This window comes from Wyeomyia smithii, chromosome 1, assembly GCF_029784165.1.
Source record: "Wyeomyia smithii strain HCP4-BCI-WySm-NY-G18 chromosome 1, ASM2978416v1, whole genome shotgun sequence".
Classification (NCBI taxonomy): domain Eukaryota; kingdom Metazoa; phylum Arthropoda; class Insecta; order Diptera; family Culicidae; genus Wyeomyia; species Wyeomyia smithii.
In genome coordinates this window covers 185,973,579-185,998,933 of record NC_073694.1, presented here as the reverse complement: position 1 = coordinate 185,998,933, position 25,355 = coordinate 185,973,579, and the positions used below count along the sequence as shown (strand labels likewise).

The 25,355-nt window shown below is 38.5% G+C and overlaps 2 protein-coding genes across 2 annotated transcripts in view; one reads left to right on the top strand and one right to left on the bottom strand.

Moving 5' to 3' along the window:
• The window catches only part of LOC129733883 (synaptic vesicle glycoprotein 2B-like), a 70,146-nt gene extending 55,167 nt beyond the window's left edge, over window positions 1-14,979 (bottom strand). Inside the window, exon 1 of the mRNA XM_055695463.1 lies at window positions 14,529-14,979. Within this exon, the coding sequence (XP_055551438.1) occupies window positions 14,529-14,592 (64 nt within the window). The 5' untranslated portion in view covers window positions 14,593-14,979. The remainder of the gene's footprint in view (window positions 1-14,528) is intronic.
• Window positions 1-25,355, top strand: part of LOC129733887 (uncharacterized) — a 302,189-nt gene that overhangs the window by 228,857 nt on the left and 47,977 nt on the right. The gene's annotated exons all lie outside the window — the stretch shown is intronic.

The window sequence follows — 25,355 nt, the reverse complement described above, 5'->3', positions numbered from 1 at the left end:
CCAAGAGCCATGGGTGAACAAAAATAAAGTCTTAGGACTTTCAACAAATAAGGGTAAGCTCCTTTATGATGATTCTGCGCATGCACCAAGAGCAGCGCTTTTGGTAAGTAGTAATACCAACTATACGCCAATTACAGAATTCATCGGACGGGATATAGTTGCTGTGCAAGTGTAACTGCCAACGACACGGGGAAAAGCAGAATTAATGGTGGCCTCCGCCTACTTCCCAAGGGAACTAGAAGAAGCCCCTCCCAGGGAGGTACAGGAGTTTATAGCACACTGCAAGAGGCAAAAAAAGCAGTTCATCGTTGGGTGTGATGCAAACACCCATCACACAATATGGGGAAGCACAGATATAAACAAAAGAGGTGAGTGCCTTTTTGAATATATACTAACAAATAATATTGATATATGCAATCGAGGTAATAATCCAACTTTTGTAAATGCAATTCGACAAGAAGTGCTCGAACTAACCTTATCGAGCGCTAAACTATCGGAAAAAACCGTCAACTGGCATGTATCTGATGAGATTTCTTTATCGGATCACAAGCAAATTTTGTTTGACTATAACGCAGGGGACTTAGTAACGGAAGTTTATAGGAAACCTAGAAAAACCAACTGGGAGCTTTTTCATTCAAAAATAGTTCGTGATGAATCTACCTTTGAAGGGCAAATCCAGACAATAAAAGAACTGGAGGATTCATCACAAAAATTTACGAATAAAATCATAGCCCTTTATAACCAAAGCTGTCCAACCAAGACGCGAGTATCCAACAAAGACGCGCCTTGGTGGAACAAAAATCTAGAAAAACTGAGGAAGTTAACTAGAAGGTTGTTCAACAGAGCCAAGTTAACCTCAAATTGGGATGCTTATAGAGAGTCCCTTACGCAATACAATAAAGAAATTATGAAATCACGCAGGAGGGGATGGAGATTAATGTGTGGACAAATTGAAAGCACCCCTGCAGCTGCAAGAGTACACAAAGCCCTTTCCAAAGATCACACGAATGGCTTGGGCAGAATAAAGAAGGACGACGGTACTTTTACTACCGATTCTCTTGAAACACTCATTGTTATGATGGAGAAACATTTCCCAGGATCACGATCCATTCTAGAAGAAGAAACGCAGGACTCAAATGCGCCAAGTGCTGGTTCGACTATCGCTAGGACAAATGCGCATTACATAGCCTGCGATATCTTCACAGAATCGAAAGTGGAATGGGCAATCAACTCATTCGAGCCCTATAAGTCCCCGGGATTGGATGGATTATTACCAATAATGCTTCAACGGTGTGGAAGGGTAATAATTCCATTCATAACCGAGATATTTAGGGCAAGCCTGACACTTAATTACATACCCACCAACTGGAGAAAAACGAGAGTGATCTTCATACCAAAGGCTGGGAAGCGCGACAAAACACTTTCAAAAGCCTTCAGACCAATTAGTCTAACCTCCATTATGTTAAAAATTATGGAAAAACTAATTGACTATCACATTAAATCAACGTACCTAAAAACCTCTCCGCTGAGTAGGTATCAGTTTGCATATCGAAGCAACATGTCAACAGTGGATGCAATACATATGCTAACGACAAAAATAGCGAAATCTATAGATACAAAAGAAATCGCACTCGCTGCGTTCTTAGACATAGAGGGAGCTTTTGATAATGTATCCCATCACTCAATGTCGAACGCAATGGGACACCATGGGTTTGATACAGATACCTCAAAATGGATTGAAACCATGCTGAATAGTCGTGAGATAACTGCAGTATTGGGTAATACTACCCTTACAAGGAACACAACTAAGGGATGCCCGCAAGGTGGAGTTCTATCGCCTTTGCTGTGGTCATTGGTTGTAGACCAGCTACTTAGAAACCTAACTGAGCTAGGTTTCTAAGTTGTCGGATTCGCCGATGATGTTGTGATTCTTGTGAGGGGAAAATTCGACAGTACAGTATCGGAGAGAATGCAGTTAGCTCTAAACTATACTTTAGAATGGTGCAGACAAGAGGGGCTGACCATTAACCCCTTTAAAACAACCATTATTCCCTTCACCCGGAAAAAAAGGTACAACTTGGAGAGCCTGAAGCTGGGCGAGACTACACTGCAGCTTTCCACTGAGACTAAACATCTTGGAGTAGTTTTAGATCAGAAACTCAGCTGGAATGCACATATTGAATATGTCATCGGTAAAGCTACGAGTGCCCTTTGGGCATGTAGCAAAGCTATTGGCAGAACATGGGGCCTAAGGCCAAGTATGATCTATTGGTTGTACCAGGCAATAATAAGACCAAGAATAACGTATGCCTCGCTAGTGTGGTGGCCTAAAACAAAAGAAAGGTCAACGCAGAACAAGCTTGGAAAGTTGCAAAGGCTAATTTGTAATGCAATTACAGGAGTAATGAAAAGTGCTCCGTCGAAAGCCTTAGATGCAATTCTGCATCTATTACCACTCCACCAGGTAGTACAACTAGAGGCGGAAAAAAGTGCATTGAGACTAACACGCCTTTAAAAAGTACCTGATGGAGATCAGACAGGCCAGCTGGCAATCCTCAAACATTTTCAGCTGAGCAAACGTATACCAGGTATCGAAGATTGGATGAATACAGAAGCCAACTTCGAAAAACCTTTCAAAATCATAGAGACCGAACGGGAAGTTTGGGAACAAGGTGGCCCTAACATCCGACAAGGCTCTGTCGTCTTTTACACAGATGGCTCAAAAATTAATGATTCAACCGGAGCAGGTATAAATGGTCCTGGGATAAGTATCTCGATACCAATGGGCCGTTGGCCTACAGTGTTCCAGGCCGAAATATTTGCAATTTATGAATGTGCACAAGTCTGTTTGGCTAGGAAATACAGGCATGCTAACATATACATTTTTTCTGATATTTCTGATATCCAAGCAGCACTTAAAGCACTAAAAGCCTTCACATGTACCTCTAAGCTAGTATGGGAGTGCATCCTTTCACTGAAACAACTGGCAGAAAGGAACCAAGTATGTTTATACTGGGTTCCTGGTCACTGCGGAGTGGAAGGCAATGAAAAAGCCGATACGTTAGCTAGACAGGGGTCATGTACCGATTTCATTGGCCCAGAACCGTTCTGTGGGGTGTCATTAAGCGCCTTGAAAACAGAATTGAAAACCTGGGAACATAGGACAATACAAGAGAACTGGAGATGCTCAGTAGGGCTACGCCAGTCTAAACGCTTTATAAAACCAAGCGTCAAGAAAAGCCAGCAATTGCTTAGTTTAAATAAAAAGGGACTAAGGACAATTACCGGACTGTTTACAGGACACTGTCCAAGTAAGCATCACCTGAAACAAATTGGTCAGTCAGATGACGAAATTTGTCGTCTCTGCGGGTTCGAATGTGAAACCGCAGAACATTTGCTCTGCCACTGCAGTGCACTAATACAGCGCAGAATAAGAGCCTTTGGAAAAGGAACTTTGGAGCCTTTTGAGGTCTGGTCTGCGAATCCTAATGAGGTAATACTTTTTATACGAAATACAGTGCCTAATTGGGAGAAAGAGTGCGATAGGACAACGACGATCACTTCCATCAATAGTGATATGTCTGCCACGAGTACCTAGACTAAAGAAGAGGTATACCACAAAAGATCAAAATAATGGTCGCAGTGGTCCAAATCTTACAAAAAAAAACATTGATTTTAGAACCGTAACTTCTTCAGCAAAGTTGTTTCATTGATTATTCTCCATGTTATAGAAGTTACAATTCCATAATTAATCCACTCAACAGTGAGAAACGAGTTTTACTTTTCTCATTTTGTTGTAGCCAATTTTAAAAGAAACAACTTTGTTGAAGACATCATACTTCTATCTATTTATTTAAATGGACTTTTGTGGAGTTTTCTACAGATCGCTATTAAAAATTCTTTTTCGCTATTTAACTTTTTATAGTGATTTTCTACAATTTTCGAATGTTCTACAGAATTATGTAGAATTATTATTATTTAATTATTTTTCTCATTTTTGCCTATAAAAATCCACTTTGCTGAGTAAAGTTTTAGCACATTTTGTAAGAAACAACAACTAAAATTATTTTTTTAATATAACTTTTCATAGTGATTTTCTAAAAAATTTCAATGTGCTACAATGTTATTAACTACAATAAAACACACAAGTTCACCGAAAATTTTTATCTCTCAAGTTTATTTAGTTATTAAAGATTTTTATTAAAATAATGCACTTATTTATTTACAAATATCTGCACAGGAGACAGCGAGAGACAAATACCTATATCTGGACCAAATGACGTTTTTCTTATGCTTAAATATAGAAAAGGTTTAACCTGCAGATATTTGCAGATTTTAAAGATATCTGTTAGCAAATTAGTGCATTGTTTCAATGAAAATTGTCAATAACCGATGAAATATGAGAGATAAAAATAAACTTTCTTGGATGAAATTGTGTGTTTTGTGATAGAAAACAACAATGTAGAACATTGGAAAATTGTAGAAAATCACCATTTAATGTTATATCAAAAAAAAATGATTTTTAACCATTTCCGACCGGGCCCATAGATTTGCGTAGGTAGAAGGTGACTTGAACAAAACCTTCTCTCTCGCTTTTTGAACGTCCTATTCATTGTTTTATTTCTCACAAAGCTAGTGTCAACATCGCACAGTGTTTTATTTTGCTAATTTCGTGCGCAATATTAATAGCGTCTTCAAATTTGATTTTAGTGATATACTTTATTCGGAAAAGTTTCTACGTACTTTATTATGCTTCTTTTAGAATGTTCGATTTAGTGATTAATTCACCTAGAAGTGATATGGGAAATTTATTTTTTCGGGACAGTGAGATAGACAGCTAGTGTCTCCAAAAAAGTTGTGGCAAATAGTTTTACTAGCAATTTTGTCGAAGGTGTCGGATTGCTATCTCTTATGTTAAAAAAGATATAAAAAGTTTTATATGCAAAGTTCACTCAAATCCTAATTTTAAATATAACTTTTTCCTGGATTTTTCACATATTTTATACCTTCTACAAAATTATTGGCCAAACAGAAATACACATTTTTGCTGAACATTTGATCTAACTATGGTTCAAAATAAGAAAGTTATTCAACCATTAACGGTTTTTCAAGGGTTAGTTCAATTTAAAATTACTCAGCCGTACGCAAAAATACGCAGATAACTTTTTTTATGTACTGAAAGCACGTCTATTCTATTTCCAAAAGAATATAAAATCATTTGTCTAATAGAGTCTTTTCGATTGTTTCAATGAAAAAAATCTTTTGCCTAAAAATTCTAACTCTATCAAATAACTTTGTTATTTCTAAATATAGCGTTTCACAATCTTCAGCAAAAATATTAATCAAAATCGCGTAATTTTTTAGAAGGTCATAAAAATATAGAAAATCATGGGAAAGAGTTATAATAGAAAATATGAATTTTTGGTCAAAGTTCAACACATGACGTCATCTAAAGTGAATCAAAAATCGTTTTGAGAATAAATGCGAAATATAAGAGTAGAAATAGAAACTAACTGAATTTTTCTCTTCTTAATGATGTAAGGCGATTCTGCTAAGACGCTCGAAATTTTTTTCCAATTTTTCCGAGTTATTTAAACTTTGTTTGTCTTTTTTCTCCCGCGACTCAACCGAGAATTTTTCAATAATTATCACTAGTTTATTTATACCTTTATTACAACAGCCGCTTATGAGAATTCCAGAAGCTTCATAAACTCCACAAGGTAATTAAAAACAACCGATGAAGAAGACAGCAAGGATGACAATTAACTGTGACTAAAAATTCATATTTTTTATTATATCTCTTTCCCATGATTTTCTATATTTTTATGACCTTCTAAAAATTACGCGATTTCATTGGATTAATATTTTTGCTGAAGATTGTGAAACGCTATATTTAGAAATAACAAAGTTATTTGATAGAGTCAGAATTTTAATGCAAACGATTTTTTTATTGAAACAATCGAAAAGACTATTAAACAAATGATTTTATATTCTTTCGGAAGTAGAATAGACGTGCTTTCAGAACATCAAAAAGTTATCTGCGTATTTTTGCGTACGGCTGAGTAATTTGAAGTTAAACTAACCCTTGAAAAACCGTTAATGGTTGAATAACTTTCTTATTTTGAACCATAGCTAGATCAAATGTTCAAAAATGTATATTTCTGTTTGGCCAATAATTTCGTAGAAGGTATAAAATATGTAGAAAATCCAGAAAAAAAGTTATATTCAAAATTATGATTTGAGTGAACTTTGCATATAAAACTTTTTATATCGTGTTTAACATAAGAGATAGAAATTCCACATCTTCGACAAAGTTGCTAGTAAAACCATTTGCCACAACTTTTTCGAAGACACTAGCTGTCTATCCCACTGTCCTGAAAAAATAAATTTTCCATATCACTTCTAGGTGAATTAATCACTAAATCGAACATTCTAAAAGAAGCACAATAAAATAAATAGAAACTTTTCCGAATAAAGTATATCACTAAAATCAAATTTAAGGACGCTATTAATTTTGCGCACTAAATCAGCAAAATAAAACACTCTGCATCGCAGCTGCTACGAAAAATAAAAAACCGGAGCAAAGAAGTGTTTTTATGTAGGAATTGCTTCGATGTAGGTTTTGTTATCCGTCATTTTTTACCTACACAATTGTGTGGGCACGGTCGGAAAGTGTTAATGGCCATATAATTTTGATGCTGGGGTACCCAAGGGCAGTGGTGGAAACGAAACGAATTTGATGCAATCGTCGTTTATTCATCACTTGTGCACTTCACGAAGTTTACAGGCGGGGACTAAACTTGAATCCTCTCAACCCATAATGGAATGATGATGTGGTGCATAGGTTTCTGGGAGAAAACAAGCACATGACTAGACTACATCAGCTCTGAGAAGCGATTCGATCGTTGCGTTTGTCTCTCTATAGGCCGGTAGTTAGAGGAAGAAAGGATAGCAACAGGAGAATATCATGTCGCCTGAACAGTAGCAGAGGTTGGGTGCGGTGGAATGGAACGTGTGGGGGAAGGGACTACTTCGGCAGCGGTTGAGTTTAAGCGAGAGTAGGAGAGTTTACACTGTCATTTTCTTTCTTTTTCTGATAAAAAATCATATTCATGAGTCAAATGAATAAGGATATAACAAGTTCTGATCCCTCTGTGTAACAGAGACGAATAACTTCATATACCGAGTTGTGCACATTGAGAACCACGTGTTGTGGTGTACACTAATGAATAGAAATATATCGTAAAGAGGAAAGCAAAGAGAGTGCACCAGCACCGAAACTTTGTTTTTCGCATACTGACGACGATTTCAACGCATCTTAGGCTTGTTTTATGTCTATTCATTAATCGCTAGAGGTGACTTTTTTCCTTCGTTGCCCAAGGGTAGCCTCTTGGGTCGTATCCTCTTCAACATTTTTGCGTCAGACGTTCCTCCCCTTCCGGGTTAACAATTCACCCATCGAACGGTCGAGTGAGGTGGGATACCTCAGTCTTGTTCTGGACAGCAAGCTTATTCAGATCACATGTGGACAAAACATCAAACAAATGCAACTTCCTAATTAAATCTATATTATCACTTGAGAGCCAGTTCGCGAGAGGCGCAACCGCATGTTGTTTTGATGTTCTCCGATTGGGCTGGAATTTTCAGCATTTGTTTGTCTATTCAAGGTAGGAAGTTTTGCAAAATTTCATTTTTTTTCATTGAGGTTAAGTGGGGTAAAACGGCCATTGAAAACGATATGTCCAAAAACGTCCAAATACTAAAAAGTGTAATAACTCCTGCTTGATGGATTTTTCTAAAAATTTGTGGTATTATTCTACACTAAGAGTACGCATGGTAACAATATCGGGTAAAGAGGTAAATTGACAAAAAAAACGCATTTTTCTTTTAAAAAATGTGAATTTTCAGGGTAATCCTACTCTTTTCAACATTGCTAGAAAATTTTTTTGAATATGGCGTTTTGTAGAGCAACTCAAGAGCTTTGATGTCATGTACAAGCCAAGTGTGCCAAATGGGGTAAAACGGCCCTAGAAAGTTTTTTTGAAAAAAACCGTCAAAATCACCAAAATCACTGTAATTTCTGCTAGACTTAAAATATTTTACTAAAAATTTGGATTATCACTGTACCTTACCAGAGCTACCTACTCTATCAGAAGATACGCAATTTGGGGTAAAACGTTCCTTGAAGATTTTTTTTTTCGAAAAATGCCGTCAAAATCACCAAAACTGCAATAACTCGGGTTAGACTTGATAAATTTACTGAAATTTTAGATTATAACTCTAGTTAGATACGAACTTAAGGGTAGGATGACAAAAGTGACAAATAGATTTACATGATGAAAAAAAAATATTTTTCTTGGAAAATACTTGGCGATTTTCAGGGTGCTATTCCCTCAACAAAAAACAGTCCAAAACCCGAAGTTAGCATTTTACAAAACAACTAAAGGACTAGTATTTGATATCAATTCCAGATGCATCGTTTGGAAACTGACTAAAAAGGACTGAACTTTTTCTTGACTTTTTCACTAGGTTTCAAGAAAAGCATCAAACCCTGTAAAATACAATATCGATGAGACGGTTGCTGCAAGGCTGCAATATTTCGAGTTTTGTTAGAGCAAATGAAGTAAGTTATGGTTTGAGTTTCATGTTGTTCATCTTTTTAATTTTATTGTTTTTAAATTTAATTTAAATCTTTTTAATTTGATTAATTTTAACTTAATTGTCTTCGGTCTCATTCTTCGCTTTTTCCTGAGTGTTGGCCAAAAAAATCATGTTACTCTGGTTGCTGTTGTATCAACAAAAATGAACAATCATTTTGAAAAATCACGACTTCGAACATTAATGCTTAACAATTTTTACTAATGATGTTCTTCAACGTTCATCAAAGCACCATCTTCCTTTACGCTAAGTTTTGCATACATAACTATTGCAGAGAATCGTGCAAATAACGATTTTCTTTGCTCCACGGATAAGTTGGTACTCGGTTGGAATTATTTATTTTCGCGACCATCATGTCAATAATATCTTTTACCTTGTTTGAAGCTTTTCGTGAAGTCAAGGAAAACTATAGTCCTTTTTAGTCACTTCCCAAAAGATGCATCTGGATATTATGCCAAATAAAAGCTTTGTAGTTGTTTATAAAATGCTAACTTCTGGTTCTGGACCTTTTCTGTAGAGGAAATAGCACCCCGAAAATCGCTATGTATTTCTCAAGAAAAATATTTATTTTCGTCATGTAAATCTATTTGTCATTTTTGTCATCTTGCCTTTAAGTTCGTATTAACTTAGAGTAATTATCTAAATTTTCAGTAAATCTATCGAGTCTAACCCGAGTTCTTTAAGTAATGGTGGTTTTGACGGCATATTTCGAAAATGAAATCTTCAAGGAACGTTTTACCTCAAATTGCCTATCTTCTGATAGAGTAGGTAGCTCTGGTAAGGTACAGTGATAATCCAAATTTTTAGTAAAATATTTTAAGTCTAGCAGAAATTACAGTGATTTTGGTGATTTTGACGGTTTTTTTTAAAAAAAACTTTCTAGGGCCGTTTTACCCCATTTGGCACACTTGGCTTATACATGACATCAAAGCTCTTGAGCTGCTCTACAAAACTCCATATTCAGATATTTTTTCTAGCGATGTTGAAAAGAGTAGGATGACCCTGAAAATTGATAAATTTCAAAAGAGAAATGCGTTTTTTTCGTCAATTTACCTCTTTTCCCTATATTGTTACCATGCGTTTTGAAGTACTTTTAGTGTAGAATAATACCACAAATTTTTAGAAAAATTCATCAAGTTTAGCAGGAGTTATTTGCACTTTTTAGTATTTGGACGTTTTTGGACAAAACATTTTCAAGGGCCGTTTTACCCCACTTAACCTCAAAGAAAAAAAATAAAATTTTGCAAAGCTTTCTACCTTGAATAGACAAACAAACGCTGAAAATTTCAGCCCAATCGGAGAACATCAAAACAACGTCCCTCAGAAAGGCGGTTGCGGCTCTTGCGAACTGGCTCTTAAGAACAAGCTTGCTGTCCATAAAATGATAATCCTGCCAGTACTAGAATACGGTTTGCTAATCTGGGAAAGTTGTACCAAATGTCACAATGATAAGTTACAGGTTATCCAGAACAAGATCCTTCGGATGATCCTTGACAGTCCTCCAAGAACGCGTAATTCTGAGATCAACCAACTAGCCGGTGTAGATACACTTTCGGTGTGCGAACTGGCGATACTCTCTAGGTTCAGGGATGCTTGCCAGAGGTCGATTCACGAGGGAATTCAAACTTTATCAAGTTAGTATTAGTTAGGTAGGTTATCCAATTTTATTTTAATTACGTAAACTTACCATGTCCTTAAGGCAAAAATGTAATATTAATCTCCAAGATAATTCAACAACTAATCTATAAGCACTACTACGAACAAAGATGACGAGCCATTAAGGCTGAGCAATTATCCTGTCAAAAAATTATACCTTTGTAAACCAATTCAAAATAAAAGATAATTCATCACCATCATCATGATAGAACAGCGGTTCTCAACCTGGGGTACGCGTACCCCTAGGGGTACGTGAGAGCCTCCAGGGGGTACGCGAAAGAAAAATCAGTAATGGCGGACAAAGCAATGTTTTTTTGACGTGGGACACGTCTTTGTTTACTATACTGGGATGCATTCTGTAAAATTGGAAATGAAACGGGCAAATGTTGCGTCAGATTTCAAACGTTAATAACAGCATAACCACATGATGGATAATAATAACCAATATGTTGTTGAATAGATAAGATGTATAACAATTTTGTAATATGTTAATTATCACTCTAATTTCATTGCTAAGCGGTAAAATTGATACAAATTTACGCGAATAATGAACCAATTACATGCGAGCATTCCTAGCACAGACGACTTGAATGGACACCATCCGTTCCCTGTGATATTCCCTGTATCAATTCCGAAAAAAAAATTGACAGAGTTCCCCCGTCCCAATAGGTCAATTTATTTTTGCTTCCATGAGCTTAGATTAATATGATGTCTCGAAGGTAAAAGTTTTCCTAAAAGTTTGAAACAATACCCATCCTTGAACAATTTCTAAACCTGCGTGTTAGGTACTAAAGAACCTAATAAAAACTGATGTCTTGAAAGAAAACATGCCGGTAAAAGCAACAGTACCAGTGGAGTATAGAACCGCAGGTCTCTTGTCGTCTATGATTGCAGTGGTACTCTTCTATTCGTACATTTCAGCGGTACACTTCTATTCGTACTGCAGCGGTACTATTCGTATTGCAGTGGTACACTTTTGTTCGTACATTTCTATTCGTATGCAATTGAGACATAACTGCAATGCTGCTGTTGATTTATTTCATAAATATGATTACCATAAATTACTTAACAAAAATTGAAAATTTTTGCAACAGATATTTATTTAATTTTATCCTCGATATTCACTAAATAATCGTGACCGGATAGTATCGAAAGAGTAAATTCCTAAATATATACATTTATAGAAGAGTAAGAGCCTGCGAATGCTTGTGATTTTTTGTTTATTTAGTAAGATTCGTACAGAATCTCTTTTTAGATTTCAAAATTGTTAGATGATATATTATTATTCTAAGCTTTACCATAATAAACGTATATTTCCTGTCTTCGTAATACAGCGAATGTAGTTGTAGGCAAATGAAAAAATTGTCAAGCAAAAATAAAAATGTAATTGTGGATTGCTACGATTTTTTACTGGAACTTGTTAATAATTTCGTTTAAAATATTTTCTTATGTTTGCCAATTGATGAACCTTTGTAAGGGCTTCCATATTATTTTGAAAGTAAGATCCATACTATAAATTTGATTTAGTTAGAGTTAAATAAGACAAAACCATTCATTATTATAACGTATTATTGGATTTGGTTTTTGAGGATAGAGAGTTAATTCTCACTTTGACGCATTACGAGAAATTCTTGGTGCTTCTTCAACAAGCACGATATGCTTGTGCATTGTCATATACATGTTGTTTGCACAAAAAAATACTACAGGCACAATATCGCCAAATATAAAGGTTATTGTTTCGAGTGTTGTTGAATATATTTCAAAAGTTGATTTCCGGGGGAGGCTGAAAATAAAAATACGTACAGTCGCTGAGCAAACACATTGATTCTGTCTGCAGACTCTGTATATTTTGTAACAAAAAATCCCCTTATTACAGTGTTTAGTCCCACGTCACCATTTCATACAACCCTAGGGCTGTATACCTTGTAGTATTTGTAATACTTCAGTTGTTGTTCAAACTTGCTCTCAAAAAATGACTGTAGCAGTAAAACAAACTACAGTCCAATTCGAAACCTGGACTAGACTACCACAACGTGATCTACCACAGCTTTCTCCCACTCTGCGAGAACATTAGAAGCCAGGGGGTACAATTATTTTAAAAATTTCGCCAAGGGGTACGCGGACAAAAAAAGGTTGAGAACCGCTGTTATAGAAGATCATTCCCTGGTCGACCGTCAAGGCGAACAGTTCGGCTTCCCTTCGATAGTTCGATCTGAGTTGGACCCCACCAGTGATAATTTAATTCAGATATCGTTGTTGGAATACAGCCCGAAACTGGACGTGAACGGCACTGGGGACCATTGGAAGCCGTTGGAAGGGACCATTGGAAGACTTGGATAGTGTAGGTATAGTGTAACGTATATCAAGCGTGTGTGTCTGAGTAGCGTGTGGGTGTGTGAATAGCGTGTGTGTGTGTAAGTCTGAGTGGCGTGTGCGTATATGTGTGTGTGTATGTTTATGTGTAAGTAACGTGTGTGTGTATGTGTAACTAATGTGTGTGCGTATGTGTGTATGTGTGTGTGCGTGTGTGTGTATGTGTGTGTGTATGAGCGTGCGTGTTTGTGTGTGTGTATCTGTGTTTGTGTGTGTGTGTGTGTCTGTTTCTGTGTATGTGTCTGTGTTTGTGTGTGTATCTGTGTGTATGTATGTGTGTGTCACTGTGTGTGTGTTTGTGTGTGTATGGCGTGTGTGTATTACGTGTATGTGTGTATGTTTGTATAACATGTGTGTGCAAAAATGCATTTATCCGAGGTAAATATATTCATGACAGAATACTTGTTTAGGCAACAAGTTAATTATTTTTCCTATTAGTACTTCAATTGGTATTTTTATGATAGTGACCATTATTTTATGCTAGTTATTTTCAGTTATGAGCTTGTTTTGCGTTTAGTCGTAACATGGGACGGACCAAAATTCATATTTTTCTAATCAATTTAGCAACAAAAAGCGTTTTTTTGCGATTTTTTGAGAGCACCGGGTATGTGAAGAAGTTTTTGAGGTTTAAGCAAAAAGTGATGAGAAATTACATGGGACTGTTATGCATTTTTGGGCAGTTCATGTGGATATTGGTATTTTTTTTTTTTTTCATTCTCGCTTATTTTCCGTCGGTCTAGCTCCGCCACTGTTGTGGCCAATCACCGACGCCCAGGGAGGCGACTCCACACCCAGGACCCTAACTCGCGACCCGTTTATCAACGGACCGGCGCCAACGGCTTTACTTCCTCATGCGATGGAAGGCGTGATCCCAGAGATTTTTCGCCTCAGAAAATCTTCCGGTGTCGGCTAGGATTGAATCTAGACCAGTTGGGTTGGTTGTGAGTGGATCACGCCACCTCACAACCATCGACACCTCTGTCGGCGGTGGGATTCGAACCCAGGCGTCGAGCGTGGTTGGCGGAGACGTTAACAACCACACTAGGCCCCCGCTCTAGATATTGGTATTTGTATGCTGTGGTTTATGACAGGTGTATGTGGTTTTTTGTGAAATGTTCATGGATTGTTGTGTATGGTATTTGTACGTTTGGTGTATGTTATATGCAATGGCTATGGCAGAATTAAATCTTTACACCCACCATAGTCCCACGATGAGCCTACGTATGTGCACTCAAGCTTATATTTGATAAGATAATCGCCATGAATAAAACTTTTACAAAATGCAGCCAAATCCAAAAATAACAAAATCCAATCGGATTACTTGTAATTTGTAATATTGATCGATAATAAAACTTTATCATTTCTAAGTAACTTTAACAAATAACAAAACAAAACATCATTTCTGATATTGTCGAACGTTTTGTTTAACGACTTTGATTGGCTTCAAAACACCGTTAAAATCGATTGTGAAATCTAAAGCTTAATCAAATATCGAATAGCCACGGATTGCGAGTGGAAAGTTTTTCGCGCACGTTGGCTATAATCTCCTCGATATTGTTTTATAGTACGAAATTGCACTTCTTGGCCTAATTACAGTGCCTTCATAAAGCTATCCTAGTTCAAACAGATGCTCCGTAAACCTTCAAGACAGCGTCAGTTAAGCTGTTTATTTACCTCTCTGTCGTGGCGCGCTACAAAGCGTTGAATCTCCGTATAATTTGTGATGATCTTTTATCACGCCAAAGGCAGACCGTAACCGTGAAACGAGCAACGGGCTTCTTGAATGAACCTTCCCCGCATGGTAACAACGTAATGATTACTTTTTACCGCAAAATACTCACCACAGTGCTCCTTTTCCTCCCCTTTCGTTGCCTCCTTGTTCTGCTGCATGGCTGGATTCTTCATTTCCGTACGCGTTTGGTCTAAGATAGATTCAACACTCGGATTGCAACGAGCGCTTGCGGCTCACTCACTAACCGACACTTCGACCTACTTTCGATGTCTACAGGACTAACCAGGAGCAACGTTAACTTCGAAAATGCATTGTGCCACCCAGCTGGGTACTCACTAGGGCACTACCGATCGCCAGCACTGACTGTACCTAATTGCCAACTCGATTGCGGTTTCCCCCGCACTCAGTTCACAGTTATGTCGTAGATGTCGTAGCAAATATCAAACGACAGCCCGTCATCGTCGCACCATCCGGTGATTATTTGGATAAAACCTAGCAACGACTAGCGGCGGAGCTCCCGTTCACACGTTACGTTGCCTCGGAGTAAAATTTCATCATCGGAAGGCATTTATTTTTATCATAACTTTTTCTGACTAGTGATGCCATCTCCTCTGCTAAATAGTGCTACTGCTCCACCTCCTGCTGGCTATTACTGTTGGCCACCGTGTGGATGATGTTGCGATTTTTTGTGGGTGGTAAACGCGTGATAACGAAATGTAAACGTCGAAATCAACAGAACGCTATCATCATCTTGAGGGAACAACGATAAACAAGGTGCCGCGCTGCTGGATGCTGCGTCTGACAAGCTATATCCAGGTAAATTCTGCTTCGGCTCTGTCTCCATTTCCCGACTGGAAAGATGGTGATTTCGTTTACTGCTATTGTACTGCTTTTGAAATGCGATAAACATTCACGCCTCACTTAATTTCGAATTATCTGTTGGTGACACTGACGCTTCTTTGCAACCGATTTACGATTATTTCCCGCTTGAATCATTCATCCATACCATCAGCATGGCGTTGAATTGATAGGCGGTTAATCTAAGTGTTAATACACACCTGTTACTGCCGGCGACGACAGCCGATCCAGGTGATAATCGTCATCCGATAACGATCTCAGCCCACGAACAGCAGCCGGTCACGATGGAAAGTATTTTCGTTGTTCCATTATCAGATTATCCAGTCTGCCTTGCCGCTTCAGATGGATGTACTGTACCTAAAGAGATAATCTAGAGGAAGCTACAACGCGATTTCGAACTAAATCAGCCGGGTAAATGAAGTTTGCACAAATTAAGCTGTGATAAAACTGCTGAGGAAATTTGTCTCTGTTGAGCGAAGTTGTCAAACACACCAAAGTGGAAAATTATCTGCAGATATTTCAAAGAATGCTGATTCTCTTCTTTTGGTGCTCTTGCCTCACAGCAACCGTTGCTGAATCAATTATAAGAACATGATTAATGCTAAATGGTAAAACTTAGTTACTGCGACTCTGAAAAATGAAAAAGTATATTTTTTGTTTGCGAAGACTTTTCCTCAAGCTGTTTTGCTGTGTAACTAAAAGATCCTGTTATTTGCAAATGTACGCTAAGAAGATTTTTTTTTGTTTGTCACTGTCAGTAGACTATTAAATAATTATCAGACTATTAAATGAACAAATAAATTCCGTTTTAACTAGAAATCGCAACACACTGTATTGAATAGTTAAATAGTATACTCCATTTTCTATCTCACATTTAGTTTATTTGGAATAGAAACATGGCGGAAAGTTACAGAACTTAATTCCACTTTCACTAAACTGACCTAAACGTTTGATTTTTTTCGTATCGGTTTGAAGAATTATTCGACATCTTACAGATTAACTCGAAACAACTTGTAACCATTTCGCCAGCGAAAACCCTTCCGTTTCAAGCTTACTGCTTTACTATACCGAGCCTCTTTCTATCATAACAATATCGCCAAATTGCAATTCTATGGAGTGAGACTTCACCTAATAATCCCCTCTCTGGCCAGGTTTGTTCTAAGAGGGACTTATTATGTCAAGAGGAGGGAGTCTTATCGAACCCTCATTCCTCCTGCCAACACCGCGTAACAATTACAATTCCCTGACAAGGCTCTTAACGGTTTCTCCTCTGGTCAGTTGTATTATAAGTAGGACTTATATTTTGTCAAGATGAAGGAGTCTTATCGAAACGTTTTTCCTCCAACCATGCCACGTCTGGTAAAATCTGGTCTGGTAAAATCCTCGCACCATCATTACCATTCGCTGAAGAGAATTATTATAGCATGTAGCGTAAATTAATATATTTGGTGTTAAAATATAGGTTTAACACTTTCTTGTAGCGAGGGGCCTTCTAGCTGCAATAAAGTTATTTCATAGTTTCATTGAAGCCATTAAGATTTGTTCTACTTTGTGCATCATTCAATGACCCAATTTTTATAGACCAATAACGGCGCCGGCCACGTCCTCACAGTCGGGTGGGATGTCGTCGGTTTCGTGCAGCACCGGCACAATTCAAATTTTTTCCATTTTAAAATTTTGACGTAAAACGATGCCAAATACGGTTAAGTTTTTCACAAAGACTTCTTTGAAAATTCACCAAAAAAAAAAACCTGAGTAATGAATTGATGTGTCTTTGGAATTCAAATCAAAAACATCCTCCGGGATTGCTTATTCGGCAGCCGAAGAGGAAAGTTCATTTTCTTGTGTGCTCCGCAGTTCGCTTAAATTAATTTACCGTTTTTTCTAGCGCTCGCTGGTGAAGAACAGTGTGTGGTAGTGGTGAAGTGCTTGCTTTTGGCGCGTGTGCTGGAAGGTGCGGCGCTTGTTTTTTGGTTTGCTTCTTCTCCCAGCAGAACAGGGCGATTTGATCGAAGCTCCGGCGAGGTGTAGGAGGCGGTGACGCCGTTTCTCAGACGGTGCAACATCGCAACTGTGCTGGAAGGTGTCGTGCTAGTTTTTGGCGCGTACGCTGACAGAGGAAAAAATCGGCGGCGCCGTTTTGCAGTCGATGCAACTGGAACCGCTAGTGCTGATTACAACTACATACAAAGATAAGTGACACTTTTTATTTATTCTCTCTCCCACTTGTGTATATACATAACTGATCCATCTTTCATTCTTTTTATACATACATATATTCACTTTTTTTTACCTTGTTAGCATTAGTATATTATATATCCTTATATTTGATACATTGCGCAGCCGTTGAATGGCGGTTGGGGGTCTGGCTACCCCACCGGACCTTTCATCCTCCTCAGAGGCTGAAGAGTCCGGCATGGACTTTGCCGAGATTCCCATAAATGACAACAACGCTTTCTTTGACGTAGTAAAGAAGCGTAAAAGGCCCCGTAAAACTGCCCCGATTGTCCCATCCACTGATGATGTGCCAATACGGGTCAAAAAGTACCAGGTGAACCAACCCGGTCTTCGTTGGGTCGTGTTTTTCCGACCCAAAAATAAACCTCTCAGAGTTATGCAGATATGCAAAACTCTGAAGAAAGATTACACCAGCTTGACTGAGATTTTTAAAGTCAAAACGGACAAGCTGAAGGCAACTTTTTCCGATCCTCGACAAGCAAATGCTGTCGTCCAGGATCCAAATTTCAACATCGAGTACCGCGTTTATATACCGGCACGCGTTGTTGAAATATAAGGGGTTATTACCGAGGCTGACCTCACTGAAGAAGATGTCATGAAAGGTGTTGGATGTTTTAAAAATCCATCCTTTCCTGAAATAAAGATCCTTGAATGCAGGAGAATGTATTCCAAGGATAATACGGGCAAATATTCCCCAAATGACTCGTTTAGAGTCACTTTTGAGGGAAAAGTACTCCCGGATTTTGTCGAGCTCCACAAGCTTCGACTACCCGTAAGACTTTTTTTTCCGAAAGTCATGACGTGTACGAACTGTTTGCAGTTAGGGCAAACGAAAACCCACTGCAATAAGAAATCTAAGTGCTCCAAGTGTGGTGAAATCTCCGAGATTAACCACACTTGTAACGAACGGGACGTAAAATGCTGTCTATGTGGAGGTGAACCACATAAAACAGAAGCGTGCCCAACATATAAATCACGCTCAGAAGCGTTGAAAAAAGCGACCAAGCAACGCTGTAAGCAGTCATTTGCACAGATGCTGAAGACTGCCTTACAGCAACAGGAAAATCCATACTCCAGCTTGGAAAATGACGAATCCAATGATGATGAAGAGACATATCAACCGCTTCCGTCAAGCGGAGCAGTGCGAAAACGGCCCAACGCGTCCTCTCCTAAACTTCCTAGAAAGGAGCAGAAAAAGACGCTTACAGACACTCCAAGAGGAACCCCCCCTAAGCAAAACAACGCAAAATCGTCACCTCCAGGATTCAAACTTAATGCTGAGGCTAACAATTTCGATAAAGAGTTTCCCAAATTACCAGGAAAACAATCTGCTTCCGCCAAAACACAGTCATCGGAATCTGAAATACCGACCACTGATGGACGTATCTCATTCAAAATGATCGTTGAATGGATATTTACCACTTTTGGTCTATCTGATTCCCTCAAGAGTATGATTTCGGCTTGGCTTCCAACAATTTGCATGTTGGGTAAGCAACTAAGCACCAAATGGCCCCTCCTCGCGTTCGTATCCTTCGATGTCTAATTCAGACAGCCGAAGTGACGAATCGACAACAAGGATCATACAATGGAACTGTAGAAGCTTGATCCCCAAATTAGATAAATTTAAACTCCTGCTTCACGATAGCAAATGCGATATTTTCGCGCTATCTGAAACATGGTTGTCAACTGATACGACACTAGCCGTTCAAGACTTCAATATAATCCGTTTAGACCGAGGAAACTCTTATGGCGGAGTGCTCCTTGGTATCAAAAAATGCTACCCATTCTTCCGTATTCCTCTCCCAGCAATTGATGCAATAGAAATTGTTGCTTGCCATATAACAATTGCTGGGGAGGGCCTCACTGTCGCATCAGTCTACATTCCGCCTAGAGCGGTTATTAACCGGTTGCAGCTGTCGCAAATAACGGAACTTCTTCCGACTCCACGCCTCATCCTGGGAGATTTCATTTCTCACGGTACGGCGTGGGGCGCATCCAGGGATGATAGCCGCGCTGTTCTTATTGAAATCTTTCTCGATGACTTCGATATGACCTTATTGAACATACCTGGGTTAGCTACGAGAATTGCAAGGCCTCCAATACGGGAGAGCACATTAGACTTGTCGATGTGTTCCTCCTCAATGGCTTTGGACTGCAAATGGGAGATTATTCATGATCCCCACGGTAGCGACCATTTGCCAATCAGTATTTCGATTAAGAGCAGGCTCCATTCTGCTACCACAGTCGAAGTAGAGTATGATCTTACCCGGAATATTGATTGGGAAAAATTCTCGTACACAATATCCCAGGGTCTCGAAACAACGGATGAGCTTTCTCCATCCGACGAATACAACTTCCTTGCAACATTAGTGCTAGATAGCGCGTTGCAATCTCAGAAGAGACCTGCCCCTGAGAACAAGTTGAAAATTCGTCCCAACAAGCAATGGTGGGACAAAGAATGCACCGAGATGAAAAAAGCTCTAAAAGCATCATACATAGCTTCAGGGATGGTGGTTCAATTGAGCTTTATGATCAGTTTAGGGAGCTGGAAATAAAACAGTCTAAGCTGCACAAACTGAAAAAAAGATCATACTGGCAAAGTTTCATAAGCACGTTACCCAGAGATGCTTCTATGAGCTATCTCTGGAATACAGCTCGAAAAATGCGCAATAGGTCCGACAGTAATGAGGCAAATGAATACTCTGAACGTTGGATCTATGATTTCGCAAAAAAGGTATGCCCAGACGCTGTCCCATCACAGCAAAAATTCAGCGATACAACGGCTTTTGAAGAACCAGAATTTACCATGTTGGAGTTTTCAATTGCCCTCGCGTCTTGCAAGAACAAGGCCCCAGGACCGGACAGGATCAAATTTAATTTGATGAAAAACCTGCCGGACTCGGCCAAGATACGATTTCTTAAACTGTTTAATAAGCTTATCAGGAACAATATGATCCCGAAAGCTTGGAGACAGGTTAAGATTATCGCAATCAAAAAGCCAGATAAACCTGCCGCAGATCACCGCTCGTATAGGCCGATTGCGATGCTCTCATGCATACGCAAATTGCTTGAAAAAATGATCCTTCGTAGACTTGACAACTGGGCAGAGTCAACTAACCAACTATCAGAGACCCAGTTCGGCTTTCGTAGGGGCAAGGGCCCTAACGATTGCCTGGCATTGCTAGCCACAGAAGCGGAAATGGCTCTTGGTAGCAAACAACAAATGACCTCGGTTTTCCTGGATATCACAGGCGCATTTTATTCAGTTTCAATCGAAATTCTCTCCGAGAAACTGCATCAAAGAGGATTCTTCCCTATATTGGCAAATTTTTTGATCAACCTGCTGTCTGAAAAGCATTTACTTTTCAACCACGGTTCTTCAACAATAACACGAACAAGCTACATGGGTCTCCCCCAAGGCTCTTGTCTGAGTCCGCTGTTGTACAACTTCTACATCAGTGACATCGACACATGCTTGACGGACGGCTGCACGATGCGCCAGTTAGCTGACGACTGTGTAGTTTCAGTCACGGCGTCTCTAGCCGCAGACATGAAGAACAGCCTGCAAAACACGCTCGACAATCTGACCGTTTGGGCCAGTTGTCTTGGAATCGAGTTCTCGCTTGAAAAAACGGAGATGGTAGTCTTTTCAAAAAAGCGACCACCACCTCGTTTTGAGCTAGTTCTGTCCGGAAGACCCATCACTCAGTCACCTAGCTTCAAATATCTCGGAGTATGGTATGACTCTAAGTGCACATGGGAAAAACATGTCAATTACCTGAAGCAAAGATGCCAACCAAGGATCAATTTCCTTCGAATGGTAACAGGAACATCATGGGGAGCCTATCCAGAGGATTTGATACGACTCTATCAAACCACAATTCTGCCCGTAATAGAATACGGCAGCATATGCTTCAGAGGTGTCGCAGCTTCACACATGCTGAAACTCGAGAGGATACAATACCGTTGTTTGCGTATCGCTCTAGGCTGCATGCAGTCGACACATACCATGTCCCTAGAGGTCATAGCTGGAATACTACCACTCAAAGAGAGGCTGTTTGAGTTGGCTTTTCGTTTCCTCATTAGATCGGAAATAGCAAATCCAATGCTTATTGCGAACTATGAGAAATGTTTGGAAGTTGTTCAGAAACCTTGTATGTCAGTATACCAGCGGTTCATGTCCATGGAGATAAACCCTTCGGTTGTTGCTCCATCCCATGAGATTTCAACATCGCTCAACAATTCTTCTGTTGTATTTGATTTGACGATGAAACAAGAAATCCATGGAATTCCCGATCACCTCAAACCAACAGTTGTGCCATCAATATTTTCGGCAAAATTTGGCCACCTCCCAAAACAGAATTCCTTTTTCACGGACGGATCTGTGATGGATGGACAATCCGGATATGGCGTTTTCAACACAGATCATCACATATCCCGCAAACTGGCACAGCCTTGCTCCATATATGTAGCTGAATTAGCTGCCATACACAATTCGCTGCGAATTATCGAGCTCAAGACACCAAACAATTACTTCATCTTCTCGGACAGCCTCAGTTCTATCGAAGCTCTCCGATCGATTAAAGCGGTCAAGCACCCGTCCTATTTCCTTCCGGAAATTAGACGGATATTAGAAGTGCTGGTTGATCGGTCTTTCATTATCTGCTTTGTGTGGGTCCCCTCTCATTGCTCAATCCCAGGCAATTAAGAAGCTAATTTATTAGCAAAAAGGGGTGCCATAGAAGGAGAGATATTTGATAGACCGATCACCTATACCGAGTATTTTCATCTGCCCCGACAACTGGCTCTGGAAAACTGGCAGGAAAAGTGGGATAAAGACGACCTTGGGCGATGGATGCACTCGATCTCGCCCAAAGTGTCTACAAAAGCTTGGTTCAAAGGGTTAGATTTAACTCGTGATTTCATTCGAGTTATTTCGCGCCTAATGTCCAATCACTATGTGGCAAACGCACACCTCTATCGAATAAACTTAGTCGATAGTAATCTGTGCGAATGTGGAGGGTACGAAGATATTGACCACATAGTCTTCGTATGCCCTAAGTACCACAGAGCAAGGGCCAAGCTTATAGATTCTCTCCGGAAACAGAAAGTGACGTTTACAATGCAAGTACGGGATGTGCTTGCTAGCCGCAACCCCGCGCTTGTAATACCCATTTACGACTTTTTAAGAGATATCAAGTATCGAATTTGATTATCTCTATGCTTTCTCCCCTAATTTCTCCCAACACAACAATCTTAAAAAGTTTCACACTAATTCTGTTTTTTTTTTCTTTCTTTCGTTCATCTTTTTTATAGAAACATGAATCATCGCTTCTTTTTGAGAGACATGATCCACCGAACTTAGATATAAGTTTTGATTTCAAAGAGATAAGAAACCATCACCCTCAACGAATAGTAGTAAGGATTAGTATTTAGTTATAAAGAGAAAAACTTTGATGTTAATGTTAGTCGTAGGCTTAAATGACATGTATTTTTAAATTGTATTTTTGAAAGAGAAAAGATGAGAGGGTTTTTATGCCTGTTTGAGGAGGAGCAGTCGGGATACAGGCTCTACTCAAGCTGGCTTTTCCCTACTCCAAAAGATATTCGGCCCCGTTATGCTTCGCGGTTGGGCCTAAATAAATATAAGAGGTTAAAAAAAAAAAAACATCCTCCGAAAATGGTAAAAAAGAGAGTTTAACTTGCTCATAGTTTTCGTGATAACGGTATTTTTAAACGCTAATTTTTCTATCCCGTTTTTCATAAAACTATGAGTTTTTAGTTGTGCCAGTGCTGCACGAAAGCTACAATAAAGAAGGAATGTTAGAATGTAGTCTTTGCACTGATAGAGACCTAGTATATCTTTGCATCCCTACAAAGACCACGGAAGGGAGCTTTTGTTAGTGAGGTGGGTTTTTGATCAGGATTCACTTTGATAAGTGATATGACCATGATTAAATTAAATTATTTAACAATACAGATATGATTATTAGCAGAGCCGGATTTACGATTGTGGGGGCCCGGGGCCCAGTTTATAGTGGGGGCCCCAGAATAAAACAAACCCGTTTTTTATCGTACGAGTTAAAAACACTTATTTCTCATTGGAAAGTTACCAAAAATTTGCTAGAATTTTTTCTTACGAGTTTTTTTTTGCAGAGAACTTATTGATTGAATAATCAACATTCAGCTCCTTCAGAATATTGTACTCTCAACTTGACAATGCTAAGTTTGACAGCCTTTCACTCTTCATAGTCGTACGCAACCTATTTTCAATCAGTTTCATCTTCGATAAAGACCTTTCTCCAGTTGCGTTCGAGATCATTAGGCTCAAATAAATAAATGTATGCAACTGCTCGAAATCCGGGATTTTTTTCTTGACATCTGAAAAATAAAAACCTACCGCAATTCGAAAAAAATGCGATCCGCGAGCAAAAATTTGCACACAATTTGAGGAAGACTGCGCAAATATAAGGCTACGCTGGCAATAATCTACAAAACCTAGGAAAAAACTAGGGGTAAGCGGGGTAAGACCGCCCCCTTAAGCAATTCTGTTTATAGAAAAAAAAAAGTTGCGGCTGCAGTTTCATTTTTTCTTCGCTAAGAGGTTCTTCTATTCAATACCCGCATTTAAAAAATAAGAACTGAAATATTTTTGTTTATTTTCCAGTTTTTTTTTTTCAATTTTTAAAAATTCATTGAAAATGTGCAGATCTTTTTCATGCGGGGTAAGCCCGCCCACCAGCGGGGTAAGATCGCCCACCATTTTTTGAGGATAAACAATATTTTTAGGGCCGAAACGGTTGATTTTATCGGTATAGTGTCTCTGACAAAGCTGTGGATGGTTTTTTTTTTTCTTTTTAAATAAAATATACGCTGTGAAAAATCGGAAAAAAATTTTCTAAGTTCAACTTACTTTGTTTTCTGATTATTCAAGTTCAGATCAATGTTTAGGTAACTTTTTTGGTTTTCAAAATAAATAGATTTTTCAGAATTGGGGGTTTTCAAGATATTTAATTCATAATATACCTATCTTTAAGCTAAAAATTAAAACTCATTAAACCTGTCGGTATGATTCTTTTGAAGACTTATTATGTATAGAAAAATACTAATAACTATTCTTTCGTTTATTTATATTTTCAATTTTCGATGTTTTTTTCTGAAGAACAAAATTATCAACGACTCTATACACCAAACAAACCGTCCAAAAAAAAATTCTTCACAAAAATTTAGCTATTAATATTTCTATTACTCCATGATCCAACAACCATAAAATTTTAGCTTACCTTTTGTAGATTTTAAAGGGAAAAACATATTTTTTCAAATAAATTAAAAAAAATATATTTTTAATTCTATTCTTATATCTTTTCTTTAAAATTTTTTAGAGTGTGTATTTTTTTCGGAAGTAAAAAACTACTATTTTCAATTCTGCCGGAGACGTCATACCAATCAAACAAACCGTCATGGCTCTAAAATCATTTTGGTTCATTAACACCATTTTCACACAGGTTTACTTTTTTCAAAAATAAGTCTTGTTAAAATATATTACTAGAAAAGCTTCAACCAAATCGAAAATGGTCGATTAACATCGATGTCTTATGTGGCTTGAAGTTGCTTTACTGATCCTGTAAATATTCCTTTGTAGTGTCGAGGCATTTGGGTCTTGAAGTAAAACAACAAGCAGTTGGATACGTGGCGGTTTTACCCCTTGTATAGTGGGCGACTTTACCCCCAGTGGAACATTTTAATATTTGACCGAAAAAGTAGTCAAAATTACAAGATTACTCATGGCCTTCGATATTCCCGAAAGAAGATAGATTCAGGCAAGCGATTAAACGTATAT